This window comes from Haemaphysalis longicornis, unplaced genomic scaffold (genome assembly GCF_048455015.1).
Source record: "Haemaphysalis longicornis isolate Haplotype H1 unplaced genomic scaffold, Haemaphysalis longicornis Haplotype H1 scaffold_6, whole genome shotgun sequence".
NCBI lineage: Eukaryota > Metazoa > Arthropoda > Arachnida > Ixodida > Ixodidae > Haemaphysalis > Haemaphysalis longicornis.
In genome coordinates, this window is record NW_027526407.1 from 20,020,542 (window position 1) to 20,047,377 (window position 26,836).

At 45.7% G+C, this 26,836-nt stretch overlaps 1 protein-coding gene across 1 annotated transcript; it reads left to right on the plus strand.

Moving 5' to 3' along the window:
* Positions 1 to 26,836, plus strand: LOC144142933 (uncharacterized). Its single transcript, XM_077674763.1, has 3 exons — positions 1 to 115; positions 6,079 to 6,176; positions 26,715 to 26,836. The coding sequence occupies exons 1-3, from the start codon at positions 30 to 32 to the stop codon at positions 26,834 to 26,836; spliced, it is 306 nt and encodes a 101-aa protein (XP_077530889.1). The 5' UTR covers positions 1 to 29.

Below are 26,836 nucleotides of genomic sequence, written 5' to 3' on the forward strand. Positions count from 1 at the left end.
CAAGCGAGATTTACTCTGGACAGAACAGGATGAAAACCTGCGCTCGACTTGTAAAAGAAGATATTTCTACAGTCGACTACCATGCCATAGAAGCATGGTTAGAAGGCGGTGTTGTGTAAGTAAAAACACTTGCACTTATACGTGCCGGAGCCCTAACTTGGTTATGTCATGGGATAGTCACTGAATATTTGTAGAACACAAACATGTAGATAGAATACCTTTAATAGACCACACAAAGCATTACTATTTCTGGCAACATTATGAGGGTACATACGTGTCATATTAGAACAATTTATGAATATCTTTCAAGAAGGTATAAAATGAAATATGAAACACCACACGTGCTAACCAAAAGGTTTTGAGGGAAACTGATGTCCAAAAAGCCTGGGTACTAAAGCGGACAGCCGGAAAAAATATCCGTGTTCATTCTTTGGGGTTTTGTTCTTATCTTGATGCGACTACCGATTCTGTACATCTAGACTTCGTGTCACAAGCTGAAATCCCATCAAATTTATTACAAGTAAAAAAATGACGAATAAAATCAGTATTCTTTGTGGAATTGGTTGGTTTACTATCTGGGCTCCGCTGGAAGTTTACTTATGATTCAAAACATCTATGTGTAACTGCGAAAATAAATGAAAGACAACTGTGGAAATGCATTTTTTTCTAAGGGCAGCCCAAGTATTTTTTTGTACGAAAATTCCCTTCCTGTAAGGGAACATGTTTGTGTATTGCAAAGGCAGAATTAGGGTTAAAGTAACGTTATTTGAAAGTGCGCCATTATTTCTAAGCTTTGAAAGTTGGAGAAAAATGTACAGTATTTAAACTGAAGTTCTGAAAAAAGTTGTCTTTGAACATGGCAATGTTACAGTACCAGAAAGTGGGAAAAAACCTCATAGATTACTTTCTTTCGTATCGATGCCAACGGTTTCAGACTTTATAAAGTGTTAGAAAGCAGAGAAGTGCCACTGTGGTGGTTTCAGCTACGTAAAACCGTGAAGCTGAATATAACAACTGTAGAATGGCCATTTTTAATCTTGGCTATGTATATCCTTGCGCTTCAACTCTGATTTTGGTTCTACCTTCTACCCATAACTTCAAAATCGTCGCTTCTGTGGTCTACATGGTAAATGAAGCATCATATCAGCAAAAAAGCTAAGCAGCTTTCCCAACAAAAATTAGTTGAAGCCTAAAAGCGGAGTTAAGCTTTGTTAACACGCCATTGTATGCAATACCTGGTAGAGCGTTCTTGTAAACTAGCGTATTGCCGTGTACTCCTACCAATATCTGTTAAAGCCCTAATAGGTACTGATTCCCTTGGTGAGAGAGCTTGCAAGAGGGCAGCAACGTCTACAAAAACCAGGAAAGCGTCATTAGGTTGGCTACAAGTCTTACTGTTTCTGTTACAGGCAGGACTTCTGTTTGTTCACGTCAAATGATGGTACAGAGAACGGAATGAGTGAAAAATGGTGTTTAAGAAATAAATATAATGATACCGTAAATGCTTTTGTGTGGGAACCTAACGCTCTTGCAAAATTTGTGCTATAGGCAATGGTTTGGCAGATATCAAGCAATAAATTTATGTCTGTCACAATTATTATATTTTTCGGAAATTTTCATACGTTATAAGCAATGATTAAGCTATGTTATTGGTTCCTCTCATAACCCAAAGGATGAAAAAGTCTCTGCTTTCTTAGGCGCTTCAGTGCTTCTTTTCATATTATCCTAAGGCTTGGACAGCTAAACTGCAATTTTATAAACAAGTTTATAATATATTGCGATTCCAGCTGGCAGGCTTTCTAGATTGCTCCTAGTCCGAAATTAAGCTTTCACGCTTCTAGTATTGCTTTTTTGTCAACAAAATGTTTTGTAACCTATTTCTGGTACAAATGTTTTGTAGAGGTACACAGGATCAAGTTTCAATGCTTGATTTATGAAATGCACGTATAATAATATTGCTAACGCCTTGATCCCTAAATATTGTCACGTAGCCAAAGACGACGCAGCTGTCTTGAAGAAAAAGCAAGTTTATTGGTGCCTTTTTGTGCTCCCCTAACAACTCAAAGAATATACAGGCGGCGAAACAGCAGTCAACAAAGTGACGTGCGTAGACTGGTGTCGACGATTCGAATGCCGTGGCATCTGCTCCGCGGGAATTCATCACTCGGCGCGAGGGTTTCTGGAATAGTCAAATTCTATCCAGAACACTGTAGATCAGCGAAGATTATTCTAGGCTGTTCGCGTTAGTTCGGAACGCTCTCCCTATCAGAAGAGATAACACATGCGGCACAGAAAGGAAGAACGGCACACGCGACTACCTTGGCACACGCAACACCGATAACACAGACCGGCGCAGCCGGGCGGCAAAAGCAAAAAAAAATAAACAAACCCAATGCACGGTTCACGGCAATATATATTTTCAGCGCGTCATCGGCCGAAAAATTCAGCTAATTTTTTGTGTAGGTCGTATTGAACAACGCGATTATAGCTGAATAGAAATGGGGGCGTAATCTAGGACACTGTAGTCAATTTTTATAAAGTTTTGTACATTTTTGTACACTGATGTCACTCGGGCCGAAGGAGCTAAACATCAGATTTATATGACACATGGGTGCAAGGAATTTCCCTGTGTCTACTAGGGATGCTACATAATGTAATAGTACACAAAACGAGCAAAGAGAAATACTCGGACAAAAGTAAATAAATTTGAATGAATGAATGAATGAAAACTGTATTATTTGGCTTTATAGAAATATACTCTTTTACAGTGCATCTTGTATCATCCACGTGTAGGTGTTTTGTCGGTATGTACTTTATTTTTTGTACAGTTCTCACTGCTGCAGTCATAAAGGAATTCCCATTTTTTTCTTATTGCTGGTTGGCGAAATTCATCATCCCTTTATATAAAACTGTGAGTTGTTGTACACTTGCTTTACACAAGCCTTACACTTGTGTGTGTACGCCTACATCGCCACCTGCATATTTTCATGGCGGATGTTTGTTTTTTCTCCGCCGGAACATGACACGGAAGGGTCCTAATCATGTCGTCTCCTTCAACCATCACGTTTACATTCGCGGTTTGTGCAGCCAGGGTGGTGCTGCTGATAATCACGCCGTTTAGACGCCACCAGCCTCATGCTCAGAGGAGGTAATGCGCGCATAAGCTGCGGTTTGTTCATCGCAGGCCTCATAAGAAGCACGCGTGCGAGGTACATCAACAGCAGCGTTAGAGGCTGTAAGATACAGCCCTGCGCGGCACACTGAAGAAGAACCACCCCCCTGAAAAAAGGGAAGGAAGCCGAAGAAATATTTCCGGAGAAAGTTAGGTAGCGGTTTTGGTTTCGCAACGAAATGGTTAACTACCCGTGTTGAATAATCCAAGTAATCATGACGAAGGCGAATAAGTGGAAGTGAAGAGAGATCCGCAAACACAATCTAGCAGTTGGGATATCTGTGATAAATGCTTGCGTCTTGTCTTCAAAGCACCTGTGCAGACCTGAGTGCCCAAACAGCTTTGTTTTTGTGCAGCCCCATGGAGCTCAAACATTTTCTCCGGGTTTTCTGCCGACACACGGATCGTTGGACTCTAATTTTTTCTGCATACTGGCAGCTCCTCTTTAGGTGCACGCATAAGTCTAGTAGAGGAACAAGTGACAAGTGAACTTTTTAGAGCTAGCACTGTCGGCGTGTCTCATTTGGTGAGGAATGACATTGTAAAAATGGGAGTTGTTTCACTATAGGCTTTTTTGTTTGACGTCAGGCACTGAGTAAAAACACCAGAAAGTTTGGGAATTTGCCGGATTGGTTTAATTAGAAATAAAGATGGCCTTGTTTTTTGAACAAAAATGATCTGAGGTTAAACATGCGCAATGACATGGATGCATAATTTTTGTCGCCTTTAGCTGTGCCACTGACGTGGAAGGGCGGTTTTCGCACATATATTTACTTTCGACAACCCTGCATTAATTGTAAAAACGACGCATGCTCTTTGTTTATTCTGTGTTTGCTTTTACGACGTTTATTTTACGGCACTATATTCACGACGAAAGGGCATGGCACTTTCAGCTGCAACAGGTGTAGGAGCAGCACGAAAATTAGAAAATTGATATATTGCATGGGCGGCAAGGAGACCAAGAATGTCGTCAATAACCGTGTGTTACTTGAATTCAACCCCTGCTCGGTGAAGTTAAATTTTCTTTTGAGTTCACCACAGAAGCCATTTGGATTGCCTGTGGTTAACAGTTTGACAAGCCGTAGATGTTACATATATCGGCAAAACCTCCGAAAAAGCTCTGTTGATACCGGGCTGTGCAATGAAGATTACGACAAAATGTTCCAAACAATAAAACTACCCATAGTTTACTATTGTTAACACTGCTAAGAACTCCTTTGGAAATGGACACCCCAAGTTGTGAAATTTATCTCACACTTGATTCTTATTGCCCTGACTTTCCCGTTTTTATTCATGAGTTTTGGTGAAAATGTATTTAGCTGTAGCGAATGGTGTGGCCAAGTATTTCGGATGTTTAGAATATTGCACCCTCGCATGTTATATCAGCCAAATTATGATTGTCGACGTAACAAGAAAAATACAGTAGACTCTCGATAAATGTAACTTCAAGAGACCGGAAAAATTAGTTCCGTTTAACAGGAGTTCCGTTTACTGAGGGAGATCTTCTAAGGTGCAAATTTATGTGCGTACACACTTCTAAGGAAATTTTATTGGACTCTAACCACTGTAAAAGGACGTTAGCTGATAGTTTTCAGAAAGCAAGAAAACTACAAAAAGCATAGGCACAGCATTCACAAAATTGATTTGGCAACAATGAGTCGCTGTGCACTACAAAAACCGTGAATTATTTTTTTTTAGTCCTTGCAACTGCATCTTCACAGAGGCTAGAGGCCTCAACTGCGCGAGTGCTTACGAGCCACCGAATTTAGAAGACAGCAACGTGGTAATCAAGGACGAATAGCACAAAGATGGCACGAACGAGGCGACAGGAGGTGAGTCCTGTAGCCTCGGCGTCTAGAATCGTGACCGAACGACTACAACAAGAACTGCGATGTTCCATTCGTTGCGCTAACACGGCTAACCACTTACGAGACGAGGCTTACGAGGCCAACAAGGCTAAAAAAGCATGGAAGAAGAAAAAAAAAACAAGAACGAAACAGCCGGAACCGTGAAAAGCTGATTCTCATGCCAGTGGATTTCCCAAGAAGTTCCATTTCCGGTTTCGGTTACACGGTGATACGGAAATATTAGTTCCGATTACCGAGAGTTTTGTTACGTTATCTGAATACAAAACCAACCAAATTCCACGCAACTGTTCCGTTTAGGCGGCAATTCCGTTTAAGCGATTTCCGTTTATCGCGATTCTACTTATACCGACAATCAGTGCCTCTGCAAGGAATTTACTTTCGAATCTCCCCTACACCGACGTTTGAAATCATACTTTTGAGCTCATTTATGAATTGCGAAAAATGGCACCCATTAGGTGACGTTGTAGCTTAAGTCTCAAAGCTATCTTCACAATGCAATCCAGTAGTAAGATGACGAGCCTTTTTGAAGCCGCCGAGACGTTGCAATGGCGGGGGTGTCACCTAGTCAAAAACGGCTTCGTTAGGACTCCTGTGGAGTTACTGTGTCGAGTCGCTTACTCACTGCCAATAGAAAAAAGACAAATCCTGGAGAACGTTGGCTCCAGCAGTCGCTCATTTCTGTGGAAACCTGTTTTTCCCAAATTAACGATGGTGCACATCTCCCTGAATTGTGTCTCCGTGCCTTTTTGTGGCCCCAGAAAGTACAATGGCGGTATGCCGGCCGGCTTTCTCAAAAACCCTTTTTTGGAGTTGTTTTTATTTGGGCAGAGCTTTCAAAGATGCCTGTATGTAGTACCGCTACATTTGTATCTCACCCCATGGGACACTGGGTCTTTTTTTATTTACTGTGATATTTAAAGTGCGATGATTGTGGATGTAAGGTCATTGTCGTATACTCTCTGCCCACACATCTAAAAATTTGTGCTAAGAATTGCGGCAAAAATTGTTCCTTTTTACGTCTGATCTCTGATATTCCAGCGTCCTCAAAACTTTTTACGGAAAATTTGTCGACGAGTGGACCCTCTCCTCCAATCGCAAAAAGCCACCAACATCGATGCAAGTCTCTGATAAAGAAGGTAAAACTTTCCACCTACATCTTTCCCGAATATGACCATACTGCGATGTGCAAGCTAAATACCTCTTTTCTGGGCACCGCGGCATGTCTGTCGCACCCTGACATTGCATAGCCACAATTTTTTTTTCATCATTCTCGTGAAACGGCATATGATTGGGGTTTCGGACTTCGTCACTCTTTAATGGTAAGGTTCGGGGAGGATGCTAATTAAATTTTTCTCTTTCAGCTAACGCACTTGTAACATGCAACTTATAAACGAGCCAATGGACTAATTTCAAACCGTGGAGTCTACTGTTGCATTAGGCCGCTTGGTAACAAGTGTAAAGGTATACGTCCGTAACGTGTTACTTTTCCGTCCACATTACCGTGGTTGCTACAAAACGTTTGAACGTAGTACGTTTCACAAATCATATAACACGTGACAGCATGCACTTGTTCGCTGTCGTTTCTTTTGTAGGAAGCTGCCTACTTATCCATAGGCCAGCTGTGTTTACCACAGGCCAGGGTGAGCGAAAAATTTAGCAAGTTCCGAAAACACAATATCTCAATTTTTTCGCTAGTGTAAACAAATTGCATAACTACGGTGACATTCAGTCCATACATCATGACAGAAATTTTCTGCAAAATTTCAAATCTTCGCATTTTCAAGTTTCCTCTGGGCTTTTCTGCATCAATAAGACCGTCATTCAGGCACTGCTCCTTTCAGCAAGAGATTTCGGTGTGCAGATTTGTTTTTGTTATTCGTTGGTTTGTCACGCATAGTGCCATGCCATTCTTGTCTTCGCACTTGTATAGACTTACAAAATACATTACGATCAATTACGAACTCATTCGGAAAACTGTTTTTTTGTTTCAGTTTTTGGTTGAATGCAGAAAAATGGGAGTTAAATACCCCAATAACTTACTATTAAAAATGTAGCTTATCAAGTATGCGACCTTCACGTATGCGACCTTCAGTATACTTACAAATAACTGTTAATGTTTTGATGTTTGTCTGCTATCAATAAGCTGGTTAGCTGCACTTAACGCTCTTAACTACTATCCTTTTTCTAACTACATCAGCTTTCAATTATTCCGAATGTGCAGTACGGCGTACATAAAAACAGCGGTACCGGAAATTCCCAACCCTAAACAGCGTTCTCAAAGAGGACGAACCACCTCAAAAAATTGTGCGTCAAAGAATATATAGAGCATACCATGAAACTCCAGCCAATCCTACAAAGCACAATAGGTTTCTTTGGAGCGTTCATTTAGGTATACATCTTCAATTGGCATGTTTAACCTATCACTGAAGCAAACTTCGCAGCCATTTAAAATAGGCTGCTGTCTTGTCGATGATTTGTAAATGGCCAAGTTTCTACACTCTCCATCCTTCCGGGACAGGGCTGCTCAATTTGAGGCAAAATCACTGTGCTTGTAAATTTACATTGTCATTTTATTGATTAACTCCGCACACAAAAAAAGAGCAAGCAAGGCCAAGCCTCTAGTAGGTCTTCGCACCAGCAGAAACAGTTTGATTAGCAAGGAAGCCGAACTATCTTAAAACTTCATTTTTTTAGGACAAACTAAAATACAAAATTGGTCACTAAAGACATGACTTCACACTAGTATTTTCTGCTGTCTCACAGAGAGGGTTCTTCCGCTTTAAGCTGATATCTAATAGTTAAAGGGTCCATGAAGGCAATTTAAAAGAACTTAACTTAGGTTGCTAACTCGGCTATATTCAAGCCATACCAGACGCTTTTTTAACCATAAAATGCAACAAATAATAAATACGTCAACAGTTTATGCTGTAGCAATGTATTATGGGCAGGAGTGACGTGTTGTGTGGTGCCACTGAAATCATTTTTATCAGTGTTTTAACTGCGCGTCATCATTCAAGTTATACCATCAAAGAACCCAAGAGGCCCCGTTAAAATCTACCAGTCCTACTTATGGTGGTGGCTTGAGTTGTCGACTGCATTCGCACGAACAAAATCACGTGGCATCACAGAAAAACTGACAGAAAGTGGCTAGGGAGTCCTTACTCTTTAATATGCTTTGTTTTATATCTGTAACAGCAGTTTGTAGTTGGCTACATACATGGCTTTGTTGTTTTTTGAATTAAACCGCATTTTATTACATCTACCTTTTATTTTTATTGATGTCCCCTTTTCGAAGTTTTATCTTATATTGTATTAGGTTTTTATATATCCGGAAGCTTATATATAATGATTTCATAGTTCGTTTGCGTTTCCGGTGTAGACAGTGACTTCCTCAATATACAAGGGAGCAGTATCGCGGATCAAACGTGCAATGTTTCATGATTACTCAAAGGTTGCCGATATGCACATTCTATGCCGTAGCAGTAAAGAGATCCCCGTGGTTTACATAAACGGACCCATTGAAAAGGTTAAAGTGTGGCAGGAAATACATTCCGGCGTATAAGCCAGTCACTGATCGATTATCTATGTGCAGGTCACAAAATACCAGGTCTACTGTTTAACAGGTAACTATATTGCATACCCTCTAAACGGACACTCGAAAGGATAGGGGAATAGCCGGTGCTGTTGTGTAACAGCAAACTTCCATCCGCGTGTAGAGATATGTGTGAAAATAGGATAACGTGAAAATACCTAGTATGAACGGTGCAGAAGGAATAAAAAGTATTACGCTCTTTGTACCCAGCATAGTTATCCGCACAGTAACAGTGGCATGGTATCATACAAATTAGTGCTGTTTTTATATTGCGCCTAAATATATAAGGTAACTTTCTAGTGCAGGCAATAATATAAATTTGCTCATAATAAACCACAAATAAATTCAGCGTTTAAAATTATTTTCTAAGACGGAGTACAGAAATTTAAATCTAGGAGTGCACTGTTTATGAGCTGTTATTGCGCATATCATGCCAATTAAGAGCCTTAGAAACGCAAGCTGATGCCCTCATTGCAAATTTTACTTTCAAATCACCACCCACTCTTATTATTTATGGCGTACATTTTGCGGATTTCCTCTGTTTTCATCACAATATTTTTAATAATAGTTTTGTTCGCAATTCCACGGCCAGCGAAAGTTTACTCACCAAATTAAGTTCGCATGTTAACTTCTACCGCTTTATAATGCAATAAAATCTGCATAAACACCAAACAATTTTTGCAAATGGCACCGCTTCCCATATCTAATACAACGCAATCCTTCAGCCTCACTCATGAGATTGTACTAACATCCTATTTTTTATTTGAGGGTACGTGGCCAGTGAAGCAATTAATCACACCATGTAGAGATGAGATAGAATTTGAGGAAAAGAAATAACAAAATCCTGATTGTTTTGAAAGTAGACGCCTGTCATTGTTGAAGACTGCACATACAGCTACAGCTATTTACTCCTGAGAATTCTTGATAACGTCGGCTCTGATATAACGGGTCTTCGACGGGCAAAAAAAATGTACATGTCTTTCCAACATTTTAACAACTTTAGATAATAATTTCACAAGCATTGGGAAAAGGCATGCTTCTCGAAGCTCTAAGAGCTTGGGATGAGCTCAAGTCCAAGTCCCTAATTCCACTGGTAAAGAAATCAAATATTGCGGTGTGTTTCACAACTGCGCTGCCGCAATCATTATCATCGGACAAATGAAACTCCGATGGCATAGTCTTTTAGGATTATTTCCTCACCTCACTCTATAAAACGCCTCGCACATGAAAGACACATATACCCTTGGAGCTTTCTTTGCAGCAAGAAAAATAGATTGAACACTAGCGATTCTAGAACACTAGATGAACATTAGCGATAAATTCACCAAACGAAAATCTTTAAACGCTTGATTCGGTAGCAGTGGAAAAGCACGCCAAAGACACAGTAGAATTATCAGCGAAAGCCGTGAAAGAAATCCCAGGCGAAAAGTCGCTCAAAAAGCAAAATTATGGTTGTGCAGTTTTGTTGTTGTAAACGCGTTATTACCCATGTAACTCGCGGCGCAAGGAGTGTGCACGTTCGTCCGCAAGGGCATCGCCTTCGTCAAACACGAGAATTTCCTGGGCGGCCGCGGCAGTTCCATCGAGCACTGTGCGACCGAACTGGCAATAGTCACGGGCAGACGGAAGAAGCGGGCGACGGGCAACGCCGTCCTCGTCGTGAACGTATACAGCAACCCGCAGCACCACCAGCAAAAGTTCCGGGTGCTGCTGCACAAGGCTCGCAACACCGTCTCCGGGCAGAGGGACGCGGCGGTCGTCGTGTGCGGCGACTTCCACGCCCAGCACCGGGAGCTCGGGTACACGGCGACGTCGGCCAAGGGCAGAAGCCTGCTGGAAGACGCCGCCGAGGCCGGTTACGTGCTGCTCACGGACCCGTCGCACCCGACGCGCATCGGCACGTCGACGGCCCGGGACACCAACCCGGACCTTTCCTTCGTGCTCCTGCCGGGCGGCAGGACGGCGCGGTGGAGGAACACGGGCCACAACCTGGGAAGCGACCACTACATCGTCGAGGTGACGGTGCCGCTCCGCTCCGGCGACGACGTGGATGGCGGCAGCGCTGGCCGTGTCCAGCACCGCCTGACCGACTGGCACCGGTTCCGGGAAGCGGAGCTGGGCGAGATCGAGAACATCGAGGAGTGGACGGAGGGTCTCGTGGCCGCAGCCGAGGGGGCGACGGCGACGATCGAGACGACGGAGGACACGCCGCGCATGGATCCCCGCCTCGCGCACCTGCTCGAGGCGCGGCGGTCGCTGCAGCTGCGCTGTAGGCGCCAACTTCACAACCGCGCGCTGCGCAAGCGCGTGGCGGTGCTCGGCCGGGAGATCGAGAAATACAGCCGCCAGCTGTGCGCGCAACAGTGGTACGAGCTTTGCGGCGAAGCAGACAGGCAGCTCCACCGGGGCGGCACCTGGAAGCTGCTGCGGCACCTGATGGACGAGAGCAAGAGCAAGGAGTATCACCGTCACCGCATGGCGCAGATCCTGTACACCGCGAGCAAGAAGCTGGGGGAAGTGGAGGTGCACAAGCGTCTGAATGAACAGTACCTCCCGGCACCCCTCACGAAACGCATGCCGACTACGCCGGGCCGCCGAACGCCGCCCTCGACCGGGACATCGAGGATTGGGAGGTCCGCCAGGCGACCCGCTCCCTGAACTGCCACTCGGCCGTGGGCCCGGATCGCGCGACCAACAAGGCGCTGCGCAACCTGAACGACGCGGCGGTGGTGACGCTGACCAAGTACTTAAACGAGTGCTGGAGATCGGGCAGCCATCCCAAGCAGTGGAAGAAGGCCAAGACCATCCTGCTTCCCAAACCGAACAAGCCGCCGGGCATCGAGAACCTGCGCCCCATCTCACTCACGTCGTGCGTGGGCAAGGTGCTGGAGCACGTCTTGAACGCCCGGTGGCAGCGGTTCCTGGAGGACAACGAGCTGTATCCCGACGCGATGCTGGGCTTCCGCGCGAGGCTCGGCACGCAGGACGCCATGCTGCTGCTGCAACACGAGGTGCTGGCGCTCCCGGAGGGGCCCACAGCGGACAACCGAGCGATCCTGAGCCTGGACTTGCAGAGCGCCTTCGATAAGGTGCGGCACTCTGCGATCCTCGCCCAGGTGTCGCGCCTCGGCCTGGGGCGCAGGTGCTACGACTACATCCGAGCCTTCCTGTCCCGCCGCACGGCGCGGCTGGAGGTCGGGGGCACGCAACTGGAGGAGCGCGAGCTCGGAAGCACCGGCGCCCCGCAGGGCTCGGTCATCTCGCCGCTCCTGTTCAACCTGGTGACGATCGGCGTGGCCCGGCGCCTGGACGAGCTCCCGGACGTCCGGTACTCGATCTACGCCGACGACATCACCCTGTGGGTCACGGGCGGCAGTGACGGCCACATCGAATTGACGCTGCAGGAGGCGGTACGCACCATCGAGGCCGGCCTGGCGGGCACGGGTCTGCGGTGCTCGCCGCAAAAATCGCAGCTGCTGATCCTGGCCCCGCAGGGCCGGTATCGAAAGCGCGCCACCGCGGAGGCGGAATGCAACATCGTCGTACGAGCGGCAGACGGCACGGCCATTCCGACGGTCCCCAGCGTTCGAGTCCTGGGCATGCACGTGGACGCGAACCGCGGCAACGGCACCACGATCGAGAAGATGATCACGAAGATGGGCATAGCCACGCGCTTCGTGAAGCGGATCTCCACGCGTTCGAAGGGATGCGCGAGGCCAGCCTCCTCCGACTGCTGCAGGCCTTCGTGGTGAGCCACGTGGTTTACGTGGGCGCTTTTCACCAGTGGAAGGCGCAACAACGGGAGCGCATCGACGCTGCCATCCGCAAGTCCTACCGGGCGGCCCTGAGCCTCCTGAACGGCACGAGCAACGCCGCCCTCCTGTCCCTTGGAGTCCACAACACCCTGGCGGAGCGCAGCGCGTATCGCAGCGGGAGCGCCTGGGCAGCACCACGACCGCGCGAAAAATCCTGCAACGGGTGGGCCTCCGCCCGCCCCTCGGTCCCGCGGCGGAAGACGAGCTGGTCCCGCTGCGAGACGACATAGCACGCCGTATCGTAGTGCCTCCGCTCCCGAGGAACGTGGAGCCGGAGCGAAACGTCGTACGCCGGTCGGCGCGGGCGCGCGCGCTCGCCAGAACGTACAACGAGCACGAGGGGCGGTGTTCGTGGACGCGGCCAAGCACCGCGAGCGGGCCGACACCTTCGTGGCGGTGGTCCTGAAGGCCACCTCGGGAGACCTGTTGAACGCTGGGAGCGTGCGGGCCGCGACCGCCCGGCAGGCCGAGGAGGCGGCGATCGCCTTAGCCCTAACCCTGCCCGGCACGCGGACCGTCCTCAACGACTCCAAGTCGGCGATCTCCAACTTCGGAGGGGCTCGGTATGCAGGAGCACCGCGCGGCTCCTCTCTCGGATCCGGGAGGGGCCGCCAACATCACGAGCATCCGGTGGTTCTCGGCCCACGCGGGCCGGGAGCTGCCCAACGGCCACCACAATCGCAACGAAGAGGCGGACGCCGCGGCCCGAGTCCTCGCCACGTGCCGGACCGCGCCCCCACCGCCGCGACCGAACCCCGGAAGACTCCGGGGAGGAAGCAGACGACGACCACGACGAAGACGCAGGGGAGCCCCTCGTCGCCTACGTCGAAGTGCTCCGGTGGTACAGACGCGAAAGAGGGACTTTTCCGCCTCCACACCCCGGCCTGTCACGGGAGGAGGCGGTGCTCCTGCGGCAGTTACAAACCGAGACCGTGCTCACGCCGGCGCTGGCGCGCCACGTGTACCCGGAACTCTACGAGCGGACCGAGTGCTGTGTGTGTGCGCGAGTGCCCGCGGACCTGGCCCACATCATGTCGGGCTGCGACGAACAGTGCGCGCGCGACGGAGGTGACCGCCTCCCGCCGGACATTCGCGAGTTTATCGGCTCCCCGGAGCACGGCAACCAGCTCAGGGCCGTCCAGCGGCTCGAGGCAGCTCTGGCGCTGCAACGGCAAAAGGAAAGCCAGCGCCCCTCGCCTCCTGGCCCCCGCGGGGGCCGAGCGGACGGCCATCCGAGTAACCCTCGCGGCCGGCCGGGCGCGACGCCTCGGGCTCCGCCCGCTACCTAGCGCAGGTAGTTAGACGAGGTGCGGCGAAGCCCTGCGGGGCCTGACCCGCACCTTTCTCGGAGGAAGAATCAATAAAGGTCCTTTCTCTCTCTCTCTCTCATTAATTTGACCTTTGTCATTACGAATTTGCAGCCGCGGTGAGACGTTGGCGCGACGTAGAGCTTTGTAGGATGGTCTGAAGCATTGCTGGTAAAATTTGAGCAATTTAAAATGGAGAAAGAGAAAAGGGTTGGTCGGATGTTCGTACTATTTGGATCAAATCAACTATGTACTACTTTCTCTTCTCAGCGGGGACATACTCATGTGCATCCTTACTGCCTTTATCTACTTTGCAAGTTAAAATGATACAATAGGCGTTAAAAATCTTACCACATAATGTTTGTGGAAAATACTCATCGTGTTAATCCCAGCAATCCCCACATTTCAGTGTCAAATGTGTGATGAAATGCTTATATTGCTAGATATTGCGCCGCAATCAGCTTTATTTTACTTAGAATCTTTGGATCAGTTGGTTTACTAATTTCAGTGTGATAAGAGAAATGTCAAACGAGAAAACAACTGGCAGGACATTGCTATGGCCAATATACCTTCATTAAAACGAATTGCTTAAACAATAACTTTGTGCTCATAACTTCTACTGTGGCTCCTCGGAGTTATCATACCAGTAAATACTTCACTTAGCTACGATAAGAACGCTGTTCTCTGAAGTGGTGAATTGTGCTACCTACAATCAGATAAAACGTATAAGCATACCTCGGCAAAACTGGATGACACTCACTCACACTCACATAGAGAAATTTATTTTTCTCCCGCAATCACTCTCACTCATGGTCACAAGTCACCCTCACCACTCGCACTCACACACACTTACGCTCACTACTCGATTCCACCACTCGCACCCACTCACGCTCACGCTGACCCCTTGCGGGGACCACTCGCACTCACTTGCGCTCACGCTCATCGCTTGTCATCACCACTCGTACAAACTCGCTCTTACCATTCGCCGTCACCATTTGCACTCCCTCGCCCTCGGACTCACCACTCATCGACTCCCCTCGCACGCCAGGGTGCCCAGCAGACTCTCCATAAATCGTGAAACCGAGCAGTATTAATTCATTACGGCATCAGGAGGCCATTCAAATAATATTCCTAACTCAACACGCCACCAGAGAATGAATACCACAGTACCCCATAGCAGTATCTCAGTGTAGAAATATTTCCGAAACTGAAAGCAATCCCGCCACTAACGACCATCCCAGCGAGCAGATCCTGCGACAAATAGCCAATAGCGAGTACTAGTCCAATAATGGCACTCATTTCGCTAAGCCCTGAAAATGGCGGGAGTAGTCCAAGTGCAATCGCGAGTGGTGAGCGAGGCTCCCTACAAATTGCTCTCTCACACGCGAGTGGTGAGTGGGGCTTGCCGCGAGTGGCGCTTGCACTCGCGACTGGTGAGCATGGTTCATTGCGCGTGGGGCTCGCACTTACACTCGCCAGTTCAAAACGATGGTGAGGCTCACGCACCACGCCCTTAAGAGAGGTGAGTGTTGGGTGTGTGAGTGAACTCGTGAGTGATGCGACCGACCTATGCGCATAAGCGTTGGTATTTCACATATGAAAGGCTACTACTTATTATGTTACGATTTTTTGCTCTAATTACTGACAGCACAGCTACCATACAAACCTTTCGACCACCTGTTTTCTCTTTTTGCCGTTCTGATAAAATGCGTTTAAACCGAAGAAACAGACTGTTTCAGGTGATATGCAGCTCATATCATTTTCAATAAATCTAGCTACTTAGAAAACAAGCTGCCTTGGTATTTATTACAAAAAACTGGCAGCATCTCCACTCCGTGGAAAATGGCGAAAGTGCGGAGTCCAGGGACTCGAAACGACATTTAAGGTTCGCCCCGAGTGACATCAGATTTGCCCCCCCACCGTCATTCTATTTCAACCGTAATATTTGAACCGTTAGTTGCACCTTCATCATTGCCTAAATGAAACCGCAAGTCATGGCTGAAATAAAATTTCGCTTGATTTTCGCTTGATGGTAGTGCGCGCACGGATGAACACGGACGGACATTCATCATCGTCATCATCACAGCCTATCTACGCCCACTGCAGGGCAAAGGCCTCTCGAATTATTCTCCAATTACCCCGGTCGTGCGCTAACTGCGACCAATTTATCCCCGCAAACATCTTGATCTTATGCGCCCATCTAACTTTCTGCCACCCCCTCCAACGCTTGCCTTCTCTAGGGATCCACTCTGTTACCCTTAATGACCAATGGTTATCCTGCCTTCGCATTACATGCCCTGCCCACATCCATTTCTTCTTCTTAATTTCTACTAATATGTCCTTAACACGCGTTTGTTCCCTGACCCACACCCCTCTCTTCTTATCCCTTAATCCTACACCTACGGACATTGGGAGGTCCAAAGTACTCCGCTCCGTTACGAGGCGAGGGAGTAAGGCGTTTGACTCTCGGGTACTAACGCACGGACACCGCCCAATGGGTAAGACCACTGACACTAACTCTTTCTGGTCTACCAGACACAGGCTCAAATCCTGCCGGTGCCTGTGTGAATTTTTTTCGATTTTAAATGCCATGCGCATGGAAGTGACGCACATTGCGCGATCCTAAGGTACTCCGCACCTAAAAATATTTTCAGCAACAAAGTTGATGAGGCGTCTCGTTCGGTATTCATTACGTTAGAATCACATCCAGCCTTTCTTTTTACCCAAAGAAAAGTACGGTGGCTTTATTGTAAAGTGGAATTCCAAAGCTATATTTATTTAGCGTGGTGCTGGGCAGGGTTTCCTCTTTCTTTTTCTAGCAACTTCGTTACACAGGCCTGATATCTAATATAACGTGTTGCATCTGTGGCCTGGTGGATTTCCTGTCCTTCAAATGGCGTAGTTTTGGAACACTAACTCTGTATGCTCTTGTACTGACGAGGTGCGTCTAAAATATAATCACTCCATAAAATACTTTGTCAACTTTCCACCCCTCTTTTATTCTTTAACATAGCCAGAGCCAAGCCCTTAAAAATCACACATGTAAAGATGGCCGGCGCACCATTGAAAGGTTGCGTCCCTTTTACGAGGCCAAGCCTTCGAAGAGAAGAAAGAAGGGGGCAGTAGATCGCGCGGCAGTAGTGTTGTATTTCTGGTCCTCGCCAATTTCAGCAATTGATTTAGCCCTGGCCAATCCCCCTTGTACGTACTGGCCAAAAGCTTTGAGGGTATCATTATCATCATCAGCTTCGGGCCTCAGGCAGCCATATTCCAGTAACTCTAGCCATAATCTACTCTGACGCTTTCTGAGAGAGGGAATAATCTTTCCTTATTGAGAAAAAATAACATGGAGTCTTCCAGGTTGTTTCCTTAAACCAGGACACCTTGAGCTCGGGCCGCATCTACAGCCCTCTCGAGCAGCTGACACTGAACCTCGAGGGCGGAGCTGGCCTAGCTTCTCTCCCAAAGCTTATGGGTAAGATAGGGATTGTTGCCGGGAAGTTAGACTTCTTCGCAGCCTCGTACAATGTGGTAGAGTGTCCCTGGGTACTTGCAGAAGCGGCACTCCGGGGAGAAACAGGTAGGAGCCGAAATGTGAGTTCTGGTGAGGTGGAAGGAAAGTGTTCGTTTGAAGGGCACGGAGGAGTCACTCCAGCACTCTCGGGAGTTGTTTGCGCGCCTGAAGAGTCAGGCACATATGATACAGCTAGACCAGATGGCCACAACCCGGCTGGGCCAAGTCACGCTGTTAAGGATGCTCCTGCTTTGGCGCGCAGAACCCCGGCGTTTGTACTTGGAATGGAAGCTTCGGAGCTCTCGATGAGGAGTCGAGAGCCTGCGGTAGCCGGGGGCGGAAGCCAAGGGCACAACCGCATCGCAAATATCGACTCAAGATGGATCCCTCGTCGTGTTGTGGCCCTAGTGGGCTGTTTGTAGAGTGACGGGACGCATACCGCGGGACGTATTGCACATGAGAACGAAATGTGAAGCGTTGACTAATCGTTTCTCTCCTCGCATTGTCGGCCCAAGGACATTTTTCTATCACTCATTCGGTACCCTCTGATGTTCACTACACCCTTTGTCTTATTCGCTTCAATACATCTCCAAATATTGTTTGGAGATGTTTTCTTTGTGTATTGTTTTCACCTATTTCCTTATTTTGAACGCAATTATCTCTAAACAACATCTTTTTCTGACATAGGTACCTTTATTTTCTATATCTTTAGGAAGCCCGGTTAATTTTTTTTCTGCCATATACTGATGTTGTCGCAACTGGCAAATACTTCAACCGAACTTAAACTAGGCACGTGACGGTTCTTTGTTACACAACGCTTAATATGCAAATAATACCAAAATTGGGGTACTATCCAACAAACACAAATGAGACATTTAGTTTATCTTCGACCTCAATACCTCTGCTACAGCTCGTACCATTAAAACAGGACAAAATTTCAAAGAAAATGGCATGTGGTTTATTCAGATAACTTTTTTAGATGCCGAGGAAAACGTACCTAAAAATGGCCCAAAATGAATAGAAAGTATAGAGCTTACTCTGTGCCCCTCACAACAGCGAAAAACAACTTTTTGACATATTCTTAGTCCTTTTTCACTTGATTTTCTCAGAATTTTTTTAACAAGTTTCTCCTTCCAGGGTATTCTTAGCAAAACGTACTATTTAGATTTCTTCTTGAAGTCTCGCCCAAACGTGTTACTTTGGATATCAAACCTGTTTCAAGGCATCCCAGGGAAAGAAGCCGATACAAGCATTTGGAACAATCTTACGCCGGTTATCGTTACTGAAGTGACAGTTGTTATGCATCCGCACAACTCAATTTCGCAGAAAAGGGCAGCACTAGTTTCACGGTAAATTTAGCTTAATAGCAACCTTGACTATTTGTAAAAATAAATTCTCCCGTTGCGAAATAACTCGTCTATTATGCGGAAATCAACAATGACCATTTACCAGTAGGAATTCCAAAGCTTAAACAGCAAGGCCTGTGCGCTACTGTATATCGTGCCCTAAAGCAGAAGGGCTCGCCCTTGCAGAGGTCGTGCTTGGTGTTATGCCGAAATGACCACCAGTCAACTGCACTGCGGTGCTACCGAATAAAGAATTAGCTCTCACATAATTTTACTTGTTTTCACCGTGACATTTGGCAGCAAAAGCGTGTGCCTAATTACAATCTACAAGCAACCTCGTTGTAGTGACATCTCGTTAAGGTACAACCAAACTGTATGTGCGAATTTTTTGTGCATTTTTGAAAAGCGTTTAAAATCTTGAGGTCGCATTTTGTGCAGAACATTCGCCCCAAATGCCGTAATAACCTTAACAACACGAAAGCATTACTGGCGCACTCAACAAAACAGCTGCCGCATGCTGTAGCTGCTGCAGTGAAAATGTTCCTAAATTGAAGTGACTGAGGTCCATTTCGTAACGCGTTGTTGTGGAAAGTGGACAGTGCGATGGCGGCAACGACACATCGTTAAGTACGCGCCTTGCGAGCCTCCACCAGCAGTGCAATTCACAAGCAAGTGACTGTGCTAAACTTTTACCCATATAGAGAGAGGCAATCAAAGGAAAGGAAAGAGGCGTCATCATCAAAAACTTATATCTAACCACTCTGTTTTGGAATGGGAGAGTAAAAGCAAAGGGGAAGAAATGCGAGATAAACGCTGGAGAATGTTATGAATGCAAATAGTGTCCACAGGATCAGTCCACTGTCTAGTGGGGATGTAAAAATCATTTATTAGATTCAATGCAGTCTTTCTACAGGGAGCACAAACGGCCTTAAAATAGAGAACCTGAAATATATTCATTTATTGGGTTTAAATTTAATTATATCACTGTTCGCAAACAACAATGCATGTTTTCGGGGGCTGTCAGCCAAGGTTACTGATTTTTGATGCGGTTGGTTGCATGGTGTGTTCCGAACTGCATTCACGTCTTAGATTGCAAGCATGTACATTTTATTTAAACAGCGGTTTTTTAAGGGAAGTTTACCGAGTTTCTACTTTTGCGTCTCTTTTGTTGCATAGTTTCTATATACCCGTATATTTTTTATCTCTCTTCATGAGCACGAGGGGCTGGCTCAGGCAAAGCGAAGAACCTTCGCAAGTATGTCATTTTTATTTAAAAATGCTCAGTTCGCAACGTAATATGGTATCCAAAGTTCTCTACCACCTGACGCCACTCACGCAAGTTATTGCGCTGCACTTCGCCCTCTGACTTATCGTAGACCATAGACGATGATGTTTGGATTTTTATGGCTCAAGGCCGACTGATGCAAAAAAGCGCCAAAGGATTGTTAGTCCATTTGAGGGACATGGAAGCAAAAGTAAAGCATTTCAGTAAAAAAAAAGAAGTGAAACACGAGGTATTGAAGATGTCTGGTGTAAAGGGCTAGGTTGTCATGATGCATGATAACCAACTAAATTTAAAAACTTGACATCAGTGCGAAACATAAAAACACACTTGATGGAAAACATGGTCTGTCTCCTACAAAGTATGTTTTTGAAACGGGATGTGTTTTTCTGTATAGTTGTTGGAAGTGTTTGCGTTGTGTTGTGTCAAGCGATGAGAAAGATTGTGTTTAATGGCCCGAGGGCTTCGAGGCCAAAGAGCGCCAAAAAAAGAGTGCGTTGTGTCGCAGTTCAGCTATACACTGTATGCTTTTGTTAAAAGATGAATATGTGAAATAGCTGTGTAGAGCCAATGATTGTCAGTAAAAAGGTAATAAAGGAGTTGAGAGAGTAGAAAAAGACTTGGAATAAAAATCAGGGTGCCTCTGATACACTTTTTGCCTAGCAAAGAGAGGATGAGACTCCTGAGTGTCACAGAAAAGTACCTCAGCAGTGTCCTGAATACTGAAGGACAACCTGGGGTCATGTGCGATAAGAAATGTTTCTTTAAAAATCAACCTCTGCCAAGTTGTCCAAAACTTTTTGTAACTGATTATTGCTTCATCAGAGAGAAAGTGTGCCGGTTGTAGAGGTATGCATCGTGTGTGCAGATTGCCGAAGTTTCTCTGTCTTTGTCTTTCGAGTACCTTACATTCACATAGAATATGGAGTACAGAAAGAAATTCCCCACCTTTATCACATCTTGGCGGTTGTGTTTTGTTCAGAAGATACTCATGTGTGACATGTGTGTGCCCTATTCTTAAACGACAAGGAGCAACGTCTACACATCTGTGTAGTTTTTCTGTTATGTGTCTGCCTATTTCTGGTTTCTTTTCATGAAGTTTGTTTTCTGTCTGTGTCTCCCAGTGCCAGAGTTACCGGAGTTTTATTTTAATGCGCGATTTGAGGCCTCAGTAAGACACTGACACAATGTCCACATTTCTACGAAGGGCAGCAGCAGCGGCCTCCCTATCAGCAGCCTCGTTTCCTGCTATTTCACAATGGCTAGGAACACAGCAGACTAGGATTTTGAGCCTTATCGAGTGTGCTGTCATGATAGAGTAGACCATAGATGTCCTTGCCCTTTATCTCAGTGTCCATTCATGTAGTCCAAATGCATGTCATGACCATCACTGACATTACCGCCGCACCCTTCGGAATCTCAGCCTCTCCACTGCTGCCATTGCTCCTTCAATCAAGGCACTTTAGTAGCTATTATTCCTCAGGATCGAGCACAATTTGCAACACAATACCATAACAAGGGTTTTAATGTAAGCCTTTATTGGCGCCAATAAACCTAAAAAAAGGAAATTGGCTGCGGTGGTCGTCTTTCAGAATGCCGCGTATGAATGTTGCTGTTCTAGCCACGAAGAAAGGGGTCTTCGAATGGCAAAAAAATGAAGGGCTGCTCAATTTAGTGATTTCCCATTCTCAATTCCCTTGGCGCATCCGCTGAACTGATTTGTGTTTAACAAACCACCAGCAGTTATGCAAGCGTGAACAATGACTGACGGTTTGAACGCACATTTTTTTGTTTATTTTTGTTTGACAAAATGGCAAAAATGTACTAAGCAGACGTTCTTCTGCATTTCAGCCTATGAAGGAAGTTTCAAAAGCTGGCTTACATGCAAAGGCAGAGTCTTGAAGCTGGTGCAACATAAGAAAATAGAAATAGTGAAGTAGCTGCATTAAGGGTACAAAGATGCACACATGGCCAGATGGTATTCATGCATGTTGCAAAACAACGGAGCTTTAAAAATACACAGAAGGATAGAGAAAAGGCTAGATGTGATGAATATTCAAAAAGGGCACTTCTATGTGCGCGTAAATCTACCACGGAAACCAAGAAGTTTAATGTGCTTCAAATGTTGCCACAGCAGGGTTTGTTCGTTTACAACAAGAACTCCAGCACTGTATTTACATTAGGTCGTGCTAGACACAGACTGCACTGCTTCTGTATTGGATAGAGACTCTTTAACAGTCCACAAGCATAAAGCAGAATACAAACCGTCAATGTGATATAGGCAGCTTTTGCCAGCATCTTTCAAACCAGAAGTGGAAAGCCCAATACTCGCCAGGAGGAAGTGCTCCACGATACATATGAGTCTCTTGTTTCCACGCCTCGAGGGTATAACAACATGTACGTATTTATGTCGGAAATGAGTTAATAAAAAATTATAATTCGTAGAAGGTAATATTTCTATACCTAAAGATGTCGAAAAGTTTTTCATCGTATGAGAAATCCCTCGCGTGACCTCTGGCGTACAAGTACACACCGGCCTAGTGTTTGGTAATAAGCCATGCCGCAACCCCAACAGGTCCCATTAATTGCAGGTTTGCAGTACCAAGGTCCAAGAAAGAGACAGCAATATAAAACATCGTCGAAACAATGCTTCAATACGTTGTAGCAATCCCTTGATCCAACAGCGAAACCGTGCATTCTATCCCGGTACAACGATAGAGTGAATGTGTTCGAGCAGAATTAATTCCCATCGCGAAATTTCATGAATATTACTAATTTAACAAATCTTGCCATCAATACATGCCGAGGCAGCTTTGCTGTTTTGCCGTCTGCATGATCATTTTGTTCCGGTTTCATCTGTTTGAATTCTACCAGCGCAAGCAGCCTGCATGCAAAACATCTAAGACAACAACTACTAACAGCTAGTGCCAATAGATTCGAAAATGCCTGAAAAGATTTGCGTTGCTCGTGTAATTTGTCCTCGCGGATTGTGCATACCAATAGATAGCCAGAACTCGTGACAGCAGTCTCGGGGAGCGACTGCAAAGAAGGAAGCTTACGCTATTGTTTCCAGGTTCTTAGAAGGAACACTCTCCGGGAAATTGTAAAAATTTGCCGAAGAAGTTTTCACCTTTCAGTGAATGTTTCAACAAAAAGAGTCAGAAAAGGCAACATTGTCAGCAAGCTGACGATATTGCGTAATTTCAGACTGCCGTCGCGGAAGAAATGCACAAATTCCTAGAAGTAGAAAGCCATGTTGCCAATTTTTTTCGTCTTTCTGGGTATGGGAATGTCACAGCGGTTGATTACTGTCCACAAAATAGTTAAAATATGCAGGTTTCGTGGAAGCATTCAAAGAGTAACAATGACTTAGAATGGGTGTTTGCTCCACACCGAGTTTTACCAACTTCGCTGCCTGTTTATATTCCCGTGCCTAGTATACAAAATCATCCACACTTCCCACTACTCTGTATGACATCTCAAGCGACCGTGAACTACGGCAACAGTTTACTTTAAACTGATGACGTTGCCTGAAGGCTTTCCCTCTTGTTATACAACGTCAGGTGCCGGATAGTAAAGAGAACAAGGCAAATTTCAGTTTCTTTCGTGAAGTGCGCTGTATTTAAACCTATTCTAGACTGCCAAACAACCATCATCGGCCTAAAAGTTCGTTTTGTTCTGTTTTTTCAGTTTGCTCAGCGACTGAAATGTAATTAAAGGTCATGTAAGGCCTCCTTTGTGGAAAGTGGGATATCGAAGGGGCTCCGAAATACATACTTCTTCAATGCCAAAGGCGAAAGCAAGTAGGCAAGTCGCCCTACTCAAATATTGATCGCCATGACTCTCGAAAAGGCGCCAGCTAAACGACAAATCACCAAATCTGGTAACGCTGACCCACACATATTAAAAACATTGAATTCTACCAAACTTGAAGTACTTGCAATACTCCGTATGTGCCATTGCCATCGACCAGTGGGATAACCGTCCAAGCCACTACTGAAAGCCATAATCGAACCACCACGACACGACTAGATGCCGCCTATAGGTGCCCAAAAGACGTACCCAAGGGGGCGCAGCGATCCCCTCTGGGTAGTAATGGTCTGGTGATGAATTAGACTCCACCGGTATCATCCCATTTGCTTCCTTCGTGATTGTTTAAAATGTCGTGCAGGTACAGTACTGGTCCGTACCACACCGCGTAATGGCGCATTAGCAGCCTTGCCTGCGAATTTGGAAGGTTTTGAGCCAAGTCGTGGCAGAAACGGAGAAATGAAGCTTGTCGTGAACAAACAGAAGAAGAGAATTTATTTGCGTTGAAGCCAGGACGATCGTTTGGTGTTGAACTGCACGAGGGGCGAGCCTCGTGCCGCGAAACGCTAGCTCTGAGCGCGAGCTATGCGCTCAGCATCTCCGTCGTCTTCCTGCATGCTCCGGAAAGCCATGGCCATAATATTTGCCACGAGGACCTCGCTTAATGTCATCTCATCATGAACCTCCGCTAGGCGGTTCCAGGCGGTGCCTCCAGCGGTTTAGGCATACCACGGAGTAGCACTTCAGCTACAACTTCTATTACGAACGGCGCCATTGGGTGACAATGCATTGTGACAGCTACGTCAATTCTACCTCCTTAATTCCACGCTGACTCCTCCACACGAGAACTGGTAGAGGGGTAGGCCAAGCTATGAAGCCTTTCCGTAGACCATCCAAAGGGTGGTGTGGTGTGGGGGCGGTTTTTTCGTACTGTAATTCCCGATTTCCAGAGGTTAAGGTTGTTTTTGCTTTGTTTTCTTGTATACCTATGGGGTTACTGTCATGTGCAATATATCTGCGCCTTGTCCAACCAACTAAGGCTGTTTGTGTCCATTGGTTTCTGTCAGTCGAGACTGCGTGATTTATAATTAGAATTAACCTTTTATTTTATATACCTACTACACTGCCCATATTTTTCCTTAAACACTTTCTGCTGTAACTTTTTCGCAATTAAAAAATATTGAAAATATCTAAAAATTGTAAAGATTTCGCGCCGTGTATGCGGCTGTAATGCATATAACTTTTGATTTTTATAGCGAAGAGCATAAATACTGCCCTCTCTGTGATAGTGGGATCGATATTGGGTAGTTTATGCTAAACGTTGTGGTTACAGTGTACTTAGACTATGCTTCTACTACATTTTTTCACAAGATGAAACGGCTGTCATTTGCTCACAAAACTAATCGTTTAAACTACTTGTTTATTTTGCCATCACAGCCAATGTGTACCTGGCAATTTACGCGTGCTCAAACAAAACAAAAACCGATAAGATAAAGTCGCGCACTTCCTTGCACAGTACCGTTTTCATTACACGGGGGCGACCGCTTTTCGTTACTGCGACCAATGAAAACATTTTTGCCACAATCACGCAAAAACGTTTGTCTGTGTGAGTTTTAGGCACTGATTCGAACAGTAGCGGCTATCGACACGGCCGATGGGGCACCTATGAACCAAATTTCTAAACCTCATACCTGGGCACATACATGCAGGAAAAATTGTCTTCTTCAATTAGTGAGATAATAGCCCCTCGCCCTCCCTAGAAAGCGAAGGATTTGCAGCTGTCTTTGCGGCATTGTGAAAGAATGCACATTCAGTGCTGCAGACTTTACGGCAAAAGGTAAAACACCACCACCATTACAACCTATAGCCGAAAGTTAAATAATAGCAAGACGAGGTAATTCCGCGTGTCTGTCAAAAATCCTTTCTTGCATACCACAAGCACCAACTGTGTTTAAAAAAAGGCTAGGCCGAAGAATGGTATTGTATAGGCTGCGACTCATCCGAACCTTTCCACCCGTACAAATATCGGTCGTCTTCAACGTCACCCAAGTTGTCCCCCAGTTGTGCTTGCCTAAAATATCCCCAAGTTGCTATTTGTTAAAAGTAGCGTACACCAATAGCAAAATATATATAGAGAGTACATAATTTAAACTCGTATTTGCTAAAATTGGCCATGACGGGTTGACAAGTGCACTAAATATTATTCCGGAAGCCTGCTGCTGAGTTCTAACGCTATGTTACTAGGTACATCAAAGCGCATAAAGGGCTACTGCTTATGCTGATTCGGTTCATATAACGTACTTAAGAAATCAATCGAGAATATGAACTGTTCCTTTATTCGTACGACATGTTACACTAAAATAAATGCTGGTTATATATAACAATATATGCCTGTGTAAAACTTTCTAATTGAAACGAACACTGTAGAATTATCGCTTTTGTATGGTATAAGCTCTACTGCTTCTGAAAATTTCCCATTTACACAGCTGACGTGAGCAGCAGACTTTAGAGCATACGTATAGCAAACTTCAGAGCATACGTATTAGAAATGAATAACTGGAAGAACTGGTTTGCGCTGGAATGAGCATATAGGCGTGTTTGTTAGGCGAATATAAACCATTTTTGGTTCTACAATATGCCAATATGGCTGATGCTTCTTTCATCAGTCATTATACAAAGGAAGAGGCTAGTCAATTGTGTGGTCAATAAAATCTTATTTGCACTCAAAGCGCAGGAGTTTTTGTTTATGTTAAGATTGAACGCCGAAAACATCTGACATTGAAACGTGTTACAGCACGAAGGTAGACGAACACCAAGAGAGAACACTGAACTCTTCGCTTGCTTCTGTTTCTTCTTAGTATTCTTGTACATTCGCTCTGTAATGTGTACCACAGCTGAGTACCAATTAGCACAAGAATATTTTGCCGTGTAGAAAACCGCTGTTGTATACGTATGCTATAGTTGAAGCTTTATACTGAAATTCACTCTCTTTGTGCCGGTTTTTTCAGGGAGTGAGCCGTACGAGCTATGGATCCTGAAATATACGGATGAGGAAGATCAAAAATGTAGCGTCTTTTTCATATCCCCTCTCAATAATGTAATTGCAAATGGTAAGGTCCAACTTTCTTGA

Bases quoted from the DNA above. Each gene is read 5' to 3' on its own strand.
- LOC144142933 (XM_077674763.1), top strand. From the start codon at position 30: ATGAAAACCTGCGCTCGACTTGTAAAAGAAGATATTTCTACAGTCGAC. The intron at 116-6,078 runs GTAAGTAAAAAC...CTGATATTCCAG, and splicing joins TGGTTAGAAGGCGGTGTTGT to CGTCCTCAAAACTTTTTACG. The intron at 6,177-26,714 runs GTAAAACTTTCC...CGGTTTTTTCAG, and splicing joins GCAAGTCTCTGATAAAGAAG to GGAGTGAGCCGTACGAGCTA.